Below are 14,538 nucleotides of genomic sequence, written 5' to 3'. Positions count from 1 at the left end.
GTAAATTTTTTAATGTTAATTTAAGAGAGTATGTTTAAAATAAAAATGTAGTTTTAATTTTTCAATGTAATTCAATTAAATTTAAATAAAATGAAGAAAAATTACTATCTAAAATCGTATATATTAAAAATAATATGAAATATAAAAATTGTATTTATAAAAAAAAATAGCGCATTAATGATTATTTTAGATAAATTATTTTAAAAACTGATACGAAAAATGAAAGATTGTCAAGTTTTGGCTATTGACATTGTGAAACAAAATTTAGAACAGAATTCACAACAAGTGATATAATTTTTCTTCTTTACATTTACACAATTAATGTTTTTAGTTGTGCTATTCGTCATTACCCTTTTATTATAATATTATTTTATAAATTATCTTTTTTTTTTTATGTATCCATTAACGATTTTTGTTTAATCAATATCTATTTTTGTCAGAAAATTTAATTTTAAAAGAACTAAAATTTATAACCATTTAATAATTTAACAGTTCTTACATTACCGAAATTAATTGATAATAATTATAACTATTCACTCATTATAATGAGCCCATATACAAAATTGATTTTTATAAGGCTACGTAGTCAGTGTGACCCATGCAAATTGGTGGAGGAGGAGGTGGTGGAATTTCATCAGAAGATCCACCACTGACTGATAATAATGATAGGTTTGTACAGCTACCGGTAACTGTTATTCTTGGACCCATATTATCGTATTGAGGAGCTATTGGAGATTTAATATTATTATGGTATTGTCGATATTGTGGATTATACGAATCTTTTAAACGATTTTTTCTAGGCATTGTTGCATAATAAGAAGATATTGGTATTTGATGTTGTTGGTGATCAGCTGTACCTACACTGACATGTTGTTTTTGTCTATGTTTTAAATCCAATAGGTCAGGATAACTTGATTCTTGTTCATGAGGTTCCTGACTAACAGAAACAGAAATAAATATGTTTCCATAGCCACTAATAGATGGTAAAATACTTGTTGAAAACTCTGGTGGTGGTGGATATAGAGAAACGTCAGTATTTGGATCATGATTCTCAATTGTTATATGTACTGGCTGTTGATCACAAATAGATGCTAATGGGATATTATGTAAAGAATGTTCCATAAGTTCGAGATCTTGACATGAGGGTGATCCACTTCCGAGAACTTCACAACTTCCCGCTTGTGTTGTAGATATACTAGCATCTAATAGCCTTTTGTCAGCATCACTAAAACTGGCACTACCTTTAAAATTTGATTTTCCGTTTAGACGCTCGTTACTTCCAGATGTCTTCCTTACCTGGCAAATACAGCAAGTTAAGCCTACAGTAAATAACAATGCTGTGACGCTAACTGCAACACAAACCATCATAAAATACACAGATTTTGTTTTACTGAGTGTTGTAGCAACAGCTATTTCTGGTAATACTAATGATGTATTCATTGATATTTTTCCACGTGAATTTTTAGCTTCACATGTATATTCACCAGCCATATCTTCAGATACATTTGATACGCTCAGTACACTCCATAATTTACCTATTTCTAACCAAGTTCGATTTTCTTCCAAACGATCTGTGAAATTTTCTAAATTATGGCCATTGAAGTACCAATTTATTTCTGGTTCAGGATCACCAGTTATTTCACATATAAATGTGACATTATTACCAGGTTCTTCTAATACATTAGTTTTATCTATTTTTACACTAGGTGAACATGCAAAATCTTGCGGTTCAATATTTTCCCACCGGGTGCCTGATAATATTGGTGGTTCAATACATGAATGTGTATGAGAATAGAGATTAGAAGCCACAAACCAATTTCGAAAATTTCTAAGGTGACAATCACACACCCATGGATTGCCATCCAATGATAAAGTTTTCAATTTGGAAATGGGTAAAAATACAGTTTCCGAGAGCGATTTTAACAGGTTTCCGTTAAGATTTAACGACTCTAGGGAAGACAAATGAATAAAAGCATCTTGATGAATTTTTTTGATTTGACAATGTTGCATTTCAATTGTACGAAGATGTTGTAATATAGGAAACTGTGTTTCTTTAATTTCAGTCAAAGGATTACCATTTAAATACAGTACTCGCAAACGTTCATTACTTTGAAAAGTATTTTGATGAATTGATGCAATCAAATTGTCACTTAGATCAAGTTCAACAAGAATTTTAAGTTCCCGAAAAGCATTTTTATGTACAATTCTTATACCACAACTTCGTAAAAATATACGTTGTAAATTAAGGAGACCCACTGATTTAAAAGAATCTTCTGGTAAATGGCCAATACTATTCGAACTCAAATCTAATACTTGCATATCGGTGTTTAATACAGATGGAATTTTGGTAAATCCTACATCTTTACAAAGTGCAGTCTTTTTTCCTGAACTCCATTTGCATTGACAAGGAGCTGGACAATCTGTCCAGTCGGCGATGGTAGTACCGAAATACACTATCACCATAATTATCAGCTGTATAAGCTGGATACCAAGCATTGTCCGTGCATTTGGTCATCTTATATTCAGTATGTGTCGCCACATTGAGTTTTTCTATAACAAATAAAAATAAAACTATGAATTTTAATTGTAGTAATAGTTTATATAAATTTTCAATTTAATAAACTTCTAACTCAAATAATTTTTATTTTTATAGTTTAATAATGGTTACTATATAATTTAACTGTACTATTCCTTTAAAATAATTATTGTCATCATGAATTGATCAATGTTTATTTCAAATTATTTTTTAAATATATGAAATAGGATATTATAAATTAAAAAAAAAAAAATTGTAATATGTTTTATACTTTTAAAGATTTTGCGAGAGTTATAGTTTAAATATTACTTAGTGATGACGTCACTAGGTTATAAAGTCACTAGGGGTATATAAGGAATTTTTTTTCTAATGGTGTGTCAGTATGTGTTTAGCGTTGATTATGGTAATATTGTTTCCGAAATACTTATCTGTGACTTTTCAGTAATTTTTTGTGGCTTTTGAGATTAATATTTTTTAGTTTTTAAATTAATAATATTTTTAATATAGTTTTAATTAATTAGCCACAAGTGATCAATTTTTATTATATTTATAGTTTAAAAATCACTTTATATATATTTAATATCTTATCTTAGTTATGTATATACGTGGTACTATAAGGCTATCACACATAATATAAATATAAGAGCAAACCGAGTGAAAGTTTAGATTTAAATTTATTAAATGGTTTTTATGGAATTAATGATATATAAAGTAAATAAAATAGAAGTGATACAAAATATAATAGTTTTAGAAATATGTAACAATATGTTGTTGAAAGTAATAAATGAAGTACTTAATAGATAATGTAAGTTGAAAAGATAGAATTCAATAACACCATGTTAAAATTAGAAAATAAATATGTTCAATTTTTTTAACTACAGTAAATTAAATATACTTGAATAGTATTTCTTATCAGTATTGCTGTCAACTATATATATAGTGTTCAGTAAGTTAGGAAACAGGTAAATAGTTATAAATAATGAGAAAAATAGAAATCTGTTTCCTTACTTACTGAACGCTCTCTATATCAGTTTTTTTTTTAAAAAAGATGATTTTAGTGTAGATAAAGTATAATTCAACATTTTTTTAGGAACTCAAACTATCGTAAGCATGTGTTTTTATATTTTTATCATTTGAATATTAAAATAACTAAATTAAAGAAGTCATAAAGTTTTTTTTATTTAATTCAATACTTCAAAATTAATTTTTTATACTTTTTAAGCATTAAATTTTATATATAAACATTCAATATATTAATCAAATAATAAATTCCTCTTTTTTTCCCTCGCCTTTATTCCAACTACTTGGGGTCGGCAATCCTTATTCTTAACTTCCACTGGACACGATTTAGTACGTCATATTCGCACACATTAGCAATCTTCATATCGCGTTCAATAACATCCCTCCGTCTCTTATCTGGTTTTCCTCTACCTCTTCTTACTACAATATTAATTCCATAAACTATTCTTATAGCTTTCGATTTCTCTCTCAACTTTTTTTGTAACATATAATATATTATATAAGTTTTCATTTATATTTAAAAGATGGAGATTTCCTAGAACATTGTTGAAAATATGTTATATGTTCATTCCTTATTCTATCTTTTCTAGTCACTCCACACGTCCATTTAAGCATTCTCATCTCTGCTCTATTTTCTTGTTATCGCCCAACACTCTACACTACTATTCTACAGCCAAACTATACATTAAGGCTGGTCTCATTACAGTCTTCTATAACTTAACTTCTAGCCTCATTGGAAATTTCTTATCACATAACACACCAGACGCTTTTTTCCATTTCACACACCTGTACTTAATTCTGTGTCTAACATCTTCATCAATATTACCCTTTTTGCACAACTGATTTTAAATACTTAAAACTATCTACCTCTCCTAATACGACTTCACTTTTACCATTGATCTTCTCTTTTCACCTACTTCGTGTTCTCCTTTTTCAAACTCGTACTCTATATACTCTATCATATTTCTACTTATTGTAATTCCTTTAACCGAACTCCACAATTCTTGCGTTTGGTTAATTAATCTCTTTATATTTCTTTAGTAACTCTTTAATCACTACAGAAGACAAGGGCTTAAAGCAGAAATTAGTGTTCTTCTACTCTTACCCTAAAATCTTCTGTTATTCCACCCACACTCTTGAAATAATAAATAAATAAAAAATACTTAAATAGTAGAGTGTTCATTTTAATTTACATTTTAGTTGAATAAAACTAATTTATGGATGCTTTATTTATTTTTCAATCATTTAAACATGATTTTACAACAAAAGTGAAATTTCTTAGGTATTATTGATTTTAAATTTCATTGAACTTGCTTTTTTAACGATGACACAAAGTAGATTTAAATCATTTCCTGTGACAAGGGAATTGACATTTTAGGGACATCTCCATAATAGACACAAATAAATGCACCTTGTTTTGTCTTGTAACGATTGAAAATTGTTATCTATTATTTCTGTTCTATAAACTAGTTTTTTATAAATAAGTTTGTGGAAGAATAATACAAAATTGATGTGAATTTATTTTTGTATGAATAATAGAAGAGAGAAAAAGTGAATTAAATAACTTAGTGGTAAAGAAAACATGTTTTCACAACAAATTTGTTCTAATTATTCTACGTCAAGGAAATGTTATTCACATATTTTTAGAGAAATGTATACATTTGATTGATTTTAATGAAATAATTAAAGAAGTCTATAAAAATAAATTAATTCTTACAGAATCACTTTAAAATTCTTGTTTGTTATGTAAACACTTAACATATAAAATCAATTAATTTTAACGGGGGAAACTCCAAAAAAATTACAAATATATAAATCGCTAATTTATGACATTTTTTAAATTTTAAGTTATTAATTTTACCTTGATGTGTTTATTTATTTTTTTTTTGTGTTTGTCATTCTTTTTTCTCAGCTCTCATTGAACGATTTTTCTCAACGATACATCAAAAGATCACAAATTATATCTAGTTGAAGATATAATCCACAAAAATTAAAAATTTTGCCCTGGTTCCCCATAAATAGTGAAAATCCCCCAAAATAATTACCATTTTTAAAATTGGTAAATTTCAACATTTTTTTTCTCTAAAAATTGTCATAATTTATTGAAAAATTAACAAATTAAAATAATTCTTTTTATATTGAAACCTTATTTTCCTTTTGTTTGATATACATTTTTTTTGAAAATCTTACCCTTTACTTGTCCACAGAGGGGATTTAAAATTGCAACTACTGCACTCAAATATAACTTTTTCAAATTAAGTTTTGAATATGTTCCGGAAATTCTTCCAATTACAAATATATGTGAAAATAAAGCTATTGTTATGTACTATAAGTTCAAAAAAAGATTTGTCCTGACAACTTATCTTCTATGTGAGAATGATTACCGTAGATAAAAAACATGAAATTTGGTGTTAAAATTTAAGATTTCATATTTTATTTTTTAAACTTTAAGTTATTATAATTATTTGAAAAATGTATGGATCATTTATTTTTTCATAAATATTTTATGTTTAATTCTATTATTTGATATACATTTTTTGAAAATCTGACTTTTGACCTGACCACAGGGGTATACAAAATAACAATTTTTACACACAAGTTGTATAATCAAATATTATAAAACTAATTGACATAGAATATAATGTAAAACATATTTCAATTTTTTTTTCTTTTGAGGCGAAAAAATTAATTTTAACATTTAAACTAGCTTAAATTGCCAATTTTATTAAAAAACGAATGCGATTAACGTTTGCTTATTCAGTAAATTTTTGCAATTTTTCCTCAATTCTTTTTGAGTTAGAATTTTGCTTTTGAAAATAGTAAAATAATAATATAAATTTAGTCCAAAATCATTTAACTTTAACAGACGAACGGTTGATCGGAAAAAAAATTTTAAGCGCAAAGTTGTTTGTATTTTTATTTTAAATCATAATAACATATTCAAAATAGGGATTCCTATTTAAGAAAATTTAAGTTAATGTTTTTTAACCTTGAAGGGATGAAAAAAATTGTGTTTTTACTACATATTATTGTAGTTTTTTAAATAAAACAATATTTTCCTTACTAAAAGTTTAAAATTTTCAATAGTTACTGAGAAAATGAATGTCTTATCCTTAATGAATCACCCTGAATATTGGACCTAATTATGCTACGTCCTCACTGTGCCACGACCCCACTGTACTGGGTTTTTTTAAATGACAATGTAAGTATTTAATTAGCTTTACTATTAAAAAATCATATAACTAAGAAAATAATTAGTCGATAAAAATTTTCGGAACAGTTCTTCAGAAGTCATTAATATTTGTATGTTTAAGGTGGATGATGAGGGTGGGCATCTAATAATAAAAATAGCTCTATCCGCATCTAACTCTCAGCTAGTATTTAAAATTGCAATAAATTTTGAAGTTCCGAACCAAAAATTGTTATAGATCAGTAACTTCTTTAATTACGTCAACTTTTATTTTATAAGCCTGATACGCGTACGTTGTGATAAGCGTATGTTGTTATTAAAAAAAAATAAAGTTGACTGCGTTATTAGATATAAGCGATAAACTTAAAAATTACTTTACAATTGATATATTGAGAAATATATATAACTAAACTAATAAAAAGAACGTTTAAATTATTTCAAGAGTTATTGAATGTTTATTGAATTAATTATTTTCAAAAAAGGTAATAAGAATCCTGACACATCAAATGATACTCTGAATTTTATTAGAAACGTAATACAAAACAAAAACTACATTTTATAGGTAGAGTACTATCAACCAAATCTTTTAGGCAATTCTTGTTTATATCCAACTGATACCTATTGCTAATCCGTACAATATTTGTTTACAATACGATTTTATAGGCAATCCCAAATGGGGTTTCAGAACTTAAGTGAATACCACCAGATATAAACGATATGAACATTACGAAATTTGGATATAAAGTTAGACTGCTTGTATAAAAACTTGTACATTTGAATGTATTTGATTTCAGAATATCTTCCCGATATAAAATACTTGAAGTTTTTATGCACCTGGGATCTCAGTATGAAAAAAACACAAATATCAATAATATTTTTAATATTGCCGAGTCTAAAATTGTGTAGAAAATATTTTAATAACAAAAAAGATAACTATAAGATAGAGACGATATTTATATTAGTTTTAAATGGATGTAAATAATTTTAATGGATTATGTAGACTTGATAAATGTATAATCTTTAGTACAGTTAAAACTTGATTTCCTATTAGTGTTATTAAAATATAGTAATAATTGCTAAACTATTATAATATAAAGCGATTGTTATTATTTATACTTAGTTCATGTTAAAATATTCATGCATCAACAATTTATTAATACATATTAAAAATACTGTTTTATTAAAGCAATAATTACTTTATTTTATAAAATTAAAAATCAATGGTTATTATTTCAAACACATTAAAATATCTAGCACTCATTATTATATAAATATACTATATGTATTGCATATATATAATTCATTCTTAAATTAAGATAGGTATACCAATTTTACATACCATAGTTTAAATGAGATAACACTTAAAAATGAATCGTATATGTATTCCATCATTAGGAAGTACTCGCCTTCTGTTTTATTAAGAAATTTTGAATGTAATTTATCATTTTTTATTGATCTTCCGAGTAGTTAAAGAAAACAAAATTGAGCGAAAAAATACTTAAAATGGAGAGTTTGGTATTCTCCTGAAGTATACACTCTGCTATAAATATTAGGTTCATTTTTTCTTTAACTAAGTTAGTTCAACTAATTATAATTAGCAATATATTTTACATACAAAAATTTCATTAAGTATGATTTTTAAATTAGCAACTTGATTTCTCTTAAAATAATTATGTTAAGAAAACTTTATTTGATATTTTATAGTTTCATAAATGTTTCTATTAATCAATTATTCATTATTATTTTAATTCGTAAAAATTATTCTTTTTTTTTTGGTATAAAAATGAGGAAAAAGAAGTTTTAATTCTAAAGCTAGCCTAAAATGACTCGTCAATAACAACTTTTGGACCGCTATTCAGTAGTTATAACTACTTATATTATGTGGGTTATTTTGTTTATATCTAATACGCATACTTTTCCGTGCTCTTATACACTCTATATTTAAAATTGTTAATAACTTTTGAAGTACTAGTTAGACAAATTTTATTGACTAGTATTTTCTTAATATGATTATTTTTTATTTTATAAACTAATAAATTATATATATATTTCAATTAAAAAAAAAATCAATTGACGCCCCTATAAAGTTATAGGGACATTATATAAAGGAAGAATTAAAAATATATTTAATAATTAATAAATGAAGGAATATATAAAATTTTTAAATACAAAAAAGAATTTTCTTAATATTATTATAATTTTAAGAATAAAAGAGTGGTTAAAACTAAAATAAATAACGAAATAAAAGCTATCCCTATTTCATTTTTATTTAAAAATTCTAGTACTCCCCTAATTTGAATAAGACTAATAATTTCAAATACTAATTATTCGTTATGTTTTTTTAGCTATTACAATAAAGCATTTTTTTATTTATATATTTAGGCTCAAGTTAAATCTTACGCTGTAAAACAAAAGTATTATATCGTTCTTACATAAACGTTTAAAACAAATATATGTGTTCATTTAAATTATTTTCAACAATTTTGGCATTGTAAAGTTAATATATTTAAACATTTTTTCTATAAAATGTTCATAAGGATTGCTATATTTTTTTAAATCTAAGAAGATCATCTTTATCCAAATGTCAATTTTTCCCACTCTCTTCAAGTCAAATAATTAAAATATTATCTATACAGGATGATTTTTTTATCATAACCCACTCAATTACTTACAGAATAATAATAATTTAAACATTTTTTTTTTATTATTATCTTTAGTTACACATTATTATTGAATTTTAACTATGTAATACTTTTTAAGTTCATCCCTTATGCCTTGTAAGGGGGTCAACTTTGTTTTTTCAAATGGTAACACATATTTTTAATTTAATAAAATGTTTGAGTTTTTAATTTAATAGTAAATGGCATTTGAATTTTTAATATAACTTAATTCGTTCATTAGATATAATCATTTAAAGTTACAAATTTTGAAGTTAATATACAGGTATAATACACAAGGGATTACAAATATAGGTAGCTAATTGATTTTTTATGACATCGATATTAGCAGGTACACAGAATTGTTATTATCAATGATAGTAAGGTACATTGTTTGTACAAAATTCGTAACTTTAAATGATTATATCTAATAAACGAATTAAGTTATATTAAAAATTCAAATGCCATTTATTATTAAATTAAAAACTCAAACAGTATTACATAGTTAAAAATTCAAGAATAATGTGTAACTAAAGATAATAAAAAAAAAAAAAATGTTTAAATTATTATTATTCTGTAAGTAATTGAGTGGGTTATGATAAAAAAATCACCCTGTATANTAAATTATTATTCTGTAAGTAATTGAGTGGGTTATGATAAAGAAATCACTCTGTATATATAGGAATTTTTTTTTATTTTCGGCAATATTTGTTATTTATTATTAAACATTTTTGTTTTACTTGTACAATCTTTGAGTTTGATAATGAACAGTGTCATCGAGGTGAAAAACCGATTTCGCTCTATCGTTATTTTTTGTATACGCACAATATGGATTTTCTTTTGCTTGTCTGAGGTTCTATTATTATTCGTTTCCTATTACTGGCTAGTGACACTGCTGAATATTAATAGTAAATCTAAAATTCAATTTTGGCAACGAAAACTACTCGTGCTACAAGAAATAAACATTTTCATTTCAACGAGAATTTGAGAAATGAAAATATACTTGCAATTTTCAAATACTCCTTACAAATAATTGAAAATGAATGAAATTCTACAAAAAGTTCATCCTATATTTTAAATTAGATTATAAAAATGAACGCTTCACTTTAAAGTTTGTTTTCTTTGTTTAAAATATAATTAATGATTATTATTTTATGAAAAAATTATAGTTTATCATCGTTTAGAAACTGAAAATCATGGCATTAAGTGATTTTCTTTTGCAATTATTTAAACCATATGCTTTTTCGGTAGTTACTGAGTGGACAACCTCAAAACACAAGCTACAGGTAAGGCTAGCTAACCAAATGCGAGGTTGGGGGTTATCACGATAAACCTACTATACCATATATAAAATTGGCTTAATAAATCACTACTGTGGTAGTAATAGGCCTACATAACCTTTTAAATTATGATTATATGATAGTAATATGGTAAGCAAATACCAGTATGTACACAGCTGTATATGATTAACCGAGCATTTATTTATTGCACACTAATATAATATTTTTATTTGCTGTAACATATTAACTCTATAATTTCTATAATTGCTAAAACATTAAATGAATATTTAACACTCTAATTAATTAGATATTTTATTTTTACCGTCCAGCATTTATGTGTACCACATTGGAACTGCCATTAGAAATTAATTCAGGGTGGTGAACAAAACTTAAATTAATACATAAATATTCACTGGAAGAGCGTAAGGATTATTTATACATTTTACAAATTATAGAAACTTAATAAAAATAACTAATATAACAATATCTATCCACTTATATATTTCTTAATTATGCATATAGAAACCAATGTTTTATATTTAATTACAATTCTACATAATTTACTTTAGAATCCAAAATATTTTTCAGTTAGCTAACGTTTTGTGTTAGGCACAATTATTGTGTGTTGTGTAGCGCACGATTGTGTATTAGCAATAGACATTTAATTTCTGACCTTGATTCCATTTTTCGATGATGCTATTTTCATTTGATTCGGGCGTGAACATGTCAGACTTCTATATATATATATTTGTTTATGGATATTAATATGGTTCATTAATATGACTCATGATATATCATTAATTAATATAATTTAGTTAATAATGTTGGATATGTGTAGCTCACAAATCCATAACCTGTAACGCATTGTTTATCACTTGTTCTTTGATAATACCGAATCAGTTTCGATATCGTTAAAGAACCGGTAGAATCAACTGATATCGTGTATATATTGTTGAAGCATGTCGTGTGTTTGTATTATTATAGGGTTGCTTATATTATACAGGTATACCATTACAATGTTTATCGATAAATTCAAAAATACATTTTTCTGAGTATTAACTTAATAATTAATTCGAATTTTATTAGCAGTAATTATTTTATGAGCAATTCAACTTGAATTTTTCAAATTGAAAAAAAAAAAGTTTGAACAAAAAATATTTGTATAAATAAAAGAATAAAAATGTATGGATAAATATTGTAGTTACAATCATTTCCTTATCTGCGTATTTTCTATTGAAAATTTTACTGTTTTTTCCATTTGTTTAATCATTTTAATAATGATTAATTGATTATTTAATCTTATTATGGTAAACAACATTTTTAAAAAGTATTTACCTTAATGGAACTTTTAAATTAAACAATCAATCTTAAATGTTTAGATAAAACGATACTACAATTACAGTATTCGTTGTGAAGAACTGTTATGGAAATGGTAACTTTTAATTTAAAAACAACTGAAAAGAAGTGGTTAACAAACCAATTTTGGAAAAGTTTTTTTAATTTGAATAGAAATACATTTTGTCTCTAAAGTAATAATTAAAATGCATATTAAATTAAAATGCTATCTTTTTTTAACGTAGCAAAGTATAATTATGCGTAAATAAATTATCACTACAAGAATAATTAATTTTTTATTATATTTTTTAAGCAAGTTTGAAAGGTTAATTTTTTTAACTTGCACAACTGTAGTATAATTATTATTAATATAGTTTAATTAATTGATCAATACTATAATGATTATGATTATTCTTTGATTTTATTTCATTGGTTTGTAACAAAATTAGTTATATATTCAGTTGAATCATAAAACTTATTTATAATATATTTATTGGGTTTCACTATTTGATTAACGAAGCGGATTATAAACCAACACAATTACAATAAATATTATTATTTTAAAAATTTTTTAATACGACACAAATCTTATTTTGTATCTCAAATTTTACCACCTCTGCAAATTAATTTTTTTTTTTGTAAAGAGTTTATGAGATTTTTACAAACTATAGTTTGTTAGAATATAATTTTTTTTTCAAATTTTTTATATTGGAAATATCTATTCTTTTATTTAGAAAAAAACGTCTTAATATATTCCTTTGTTGGTTAGTCCTTTTGAACATTCCCTATTGAAAGTATTGTAATACATATTTCATTAAATTATGCATCAATATGATGGTAATATAAAACAAATAGTTAAATATGACATACTTTTGTTACTATTAAAAATACATGAAAATGTTTAAGTTTAAAATCGTTGTAAATTGGATGTAGTATATCGTCTTATAACATGATATCTTTTTTTTTAATCATACTATCGCTAGGCTCAACTTTGATACCTTTATGGTTCAAGTCACAAACTGTTTGTTTATAAAGATTTGTGTTAAGAAACCTAACCTTATTACCGACATTGTTTAATGGTTATTCTAAATGCACCTCTCTATAAACAATGTTCTTGTGACCATAAAACCTTCATTACGGTAAATAACACATAATTGAATTTTTGCCTTGAGCTCAGATAAATTAGACTACTTACAGACATGACTGTACCATTCATGAAAAACCAATTTTCTACCCTCGCAGAAATGAACTATTATATTATATAACAATATAAGATATTTTTTCACAACGATCAAAAACTTAAATTACGAAACTTTACACCGCATAATGCGTTTAATTAAAAATGTGCTGAACATCTTTATGTAAGTGAAACCGATAAAGAAAATGGTTTTGAAAAAAAAAATAAACTGTTATGCAAGGCTATTATTTTTGTAATACTACAATGTTATTATGTTGTTGATACAAATTACACGAACATCCAACGAATTTATTCATTGCCACAATAAAGTACTATATCCATAATAAGTCTTTTTTTCATCCCTATAACAAAACTTATTTAAGAGTACAGAGGATTACGATCAACCTTTTAATTACGTATATTTTTGTTACAAAATTCATTCTCACCAATTCATGTAATAATTAAAGTTACACAATGCATCATTAATTATGAGCTTGTCTTTTTGGAGCATTGAGCTATCACATAAAAGTTTTTATTAGAAACTAACCCCAATTTTCATAAATTATTTAAACATTTTGAGTTTTCAAATATTAAATTTTCAATAGGCTCTTTCTTCTCGAGAAATGAATATTTTTAACTCAAAACGTTTTTATCATTTATTGATTAGAATTGATGTTTGTAATTATAATGAAATATGAAACGGTACAATGCCAATCACAAAATGTTGTTATTCCAAACGTTAATTACACAATCTTGTAAGGTGTCATTATCTCAAAACGTAATTGCCAAGTGGTTATAAATTACTGTCTTTAAGTTGAATGCGATAACGATACGTATTTTATCAACCGATAATAATTGAAATCATTAATCCGCTAGCCATTCTGTCGTTATATAAATCGATTAATTTATACATAGCTGACGTTGAAAATATATTTTATTGTCAGTTAATTTGCTGTTAATACACTAAAAAAATAAATAAAACCAATTATAGCTTACTTCCAAAACCATAAAAAAATAGAGAAGGGTATAAAATATCGATAATAGCACATTAAAAAGAATATTTTTTATCCCTTTATTGTATAGATTTTATAGATGAGAAAAACAAAGGTAATTAATTGAATTTGATTCTCATGAATTTTTTATCAGTTATATGACCAAAAAGTAGAAGTTTATAACATTTGTTATAAATAATTGTGCAAGAAAACTTTACCTTTGCAAAATGGTACATAATTACATTTGTCGCAATGGTCAAGAGCTAATGAATTATAAAACCTATGTTAATTAGAATAATTAATGCTAAACACGTAGTAAGGAAATATTAAAATGGACGTGAAAACTGCTAT

The 14,538-nt window shown here is 25.1% G+C and overlaps 1 protein-coding gene across 3 annotated transcripts in view; it reads right to left on the bottom strand.

Moving 5' to 3' along the window:
* Positions 1-54: 54 nt before the first annotated feature.
* LOC126896595 (leucine-rich repeat-containing protein 24-like) overlaps positions 55-14,538 on the bottom strand; it is an 81,740-nt gene continuing 67,256 nt past the window's right edge. For 2 of the 3 annotated variants that reach the window (XM_050669525.1, XM_050669526.1), the window contains exon 4: positions 55-2,550. In XM_050669525.1, coding sequence (XP_050525482.1) covers positions 571-2,496 — 1,926 coding nt within the window. In that variant the 5' untranslated portion in view covers positions 2,497-2,550 and the 3' untranslated portion in view covers positions 55-570. The remainder of the gene's footprint in view (positions 2,551-14,538) is intronic. The other variant, XM_050669527.1, reaches the window with a different exon arrangement.

Source organism: Daktulosphaira vitifoliae, unplaced genomic scaffold, assembly GCF_025091365.1.
Source record: "Daktulosphaira vitifoliae isolate Bord-2020 unplaced genomic scaffold, ASM2509136v1 Scaffold_1, whole genome shotgun sequence".
NCBI lineage: Eukaryota > Metazoa > Arthropoda > Insecta > Hemiptera > Phylloxeridae > Daktulosphaira > Daktulosphaira vitifoliae.
The sequence above is the reverse complement of the archived record's forward strand: the minus strand, read 5'-3'. Positions and strand labels throughout refer to the sequence as shown.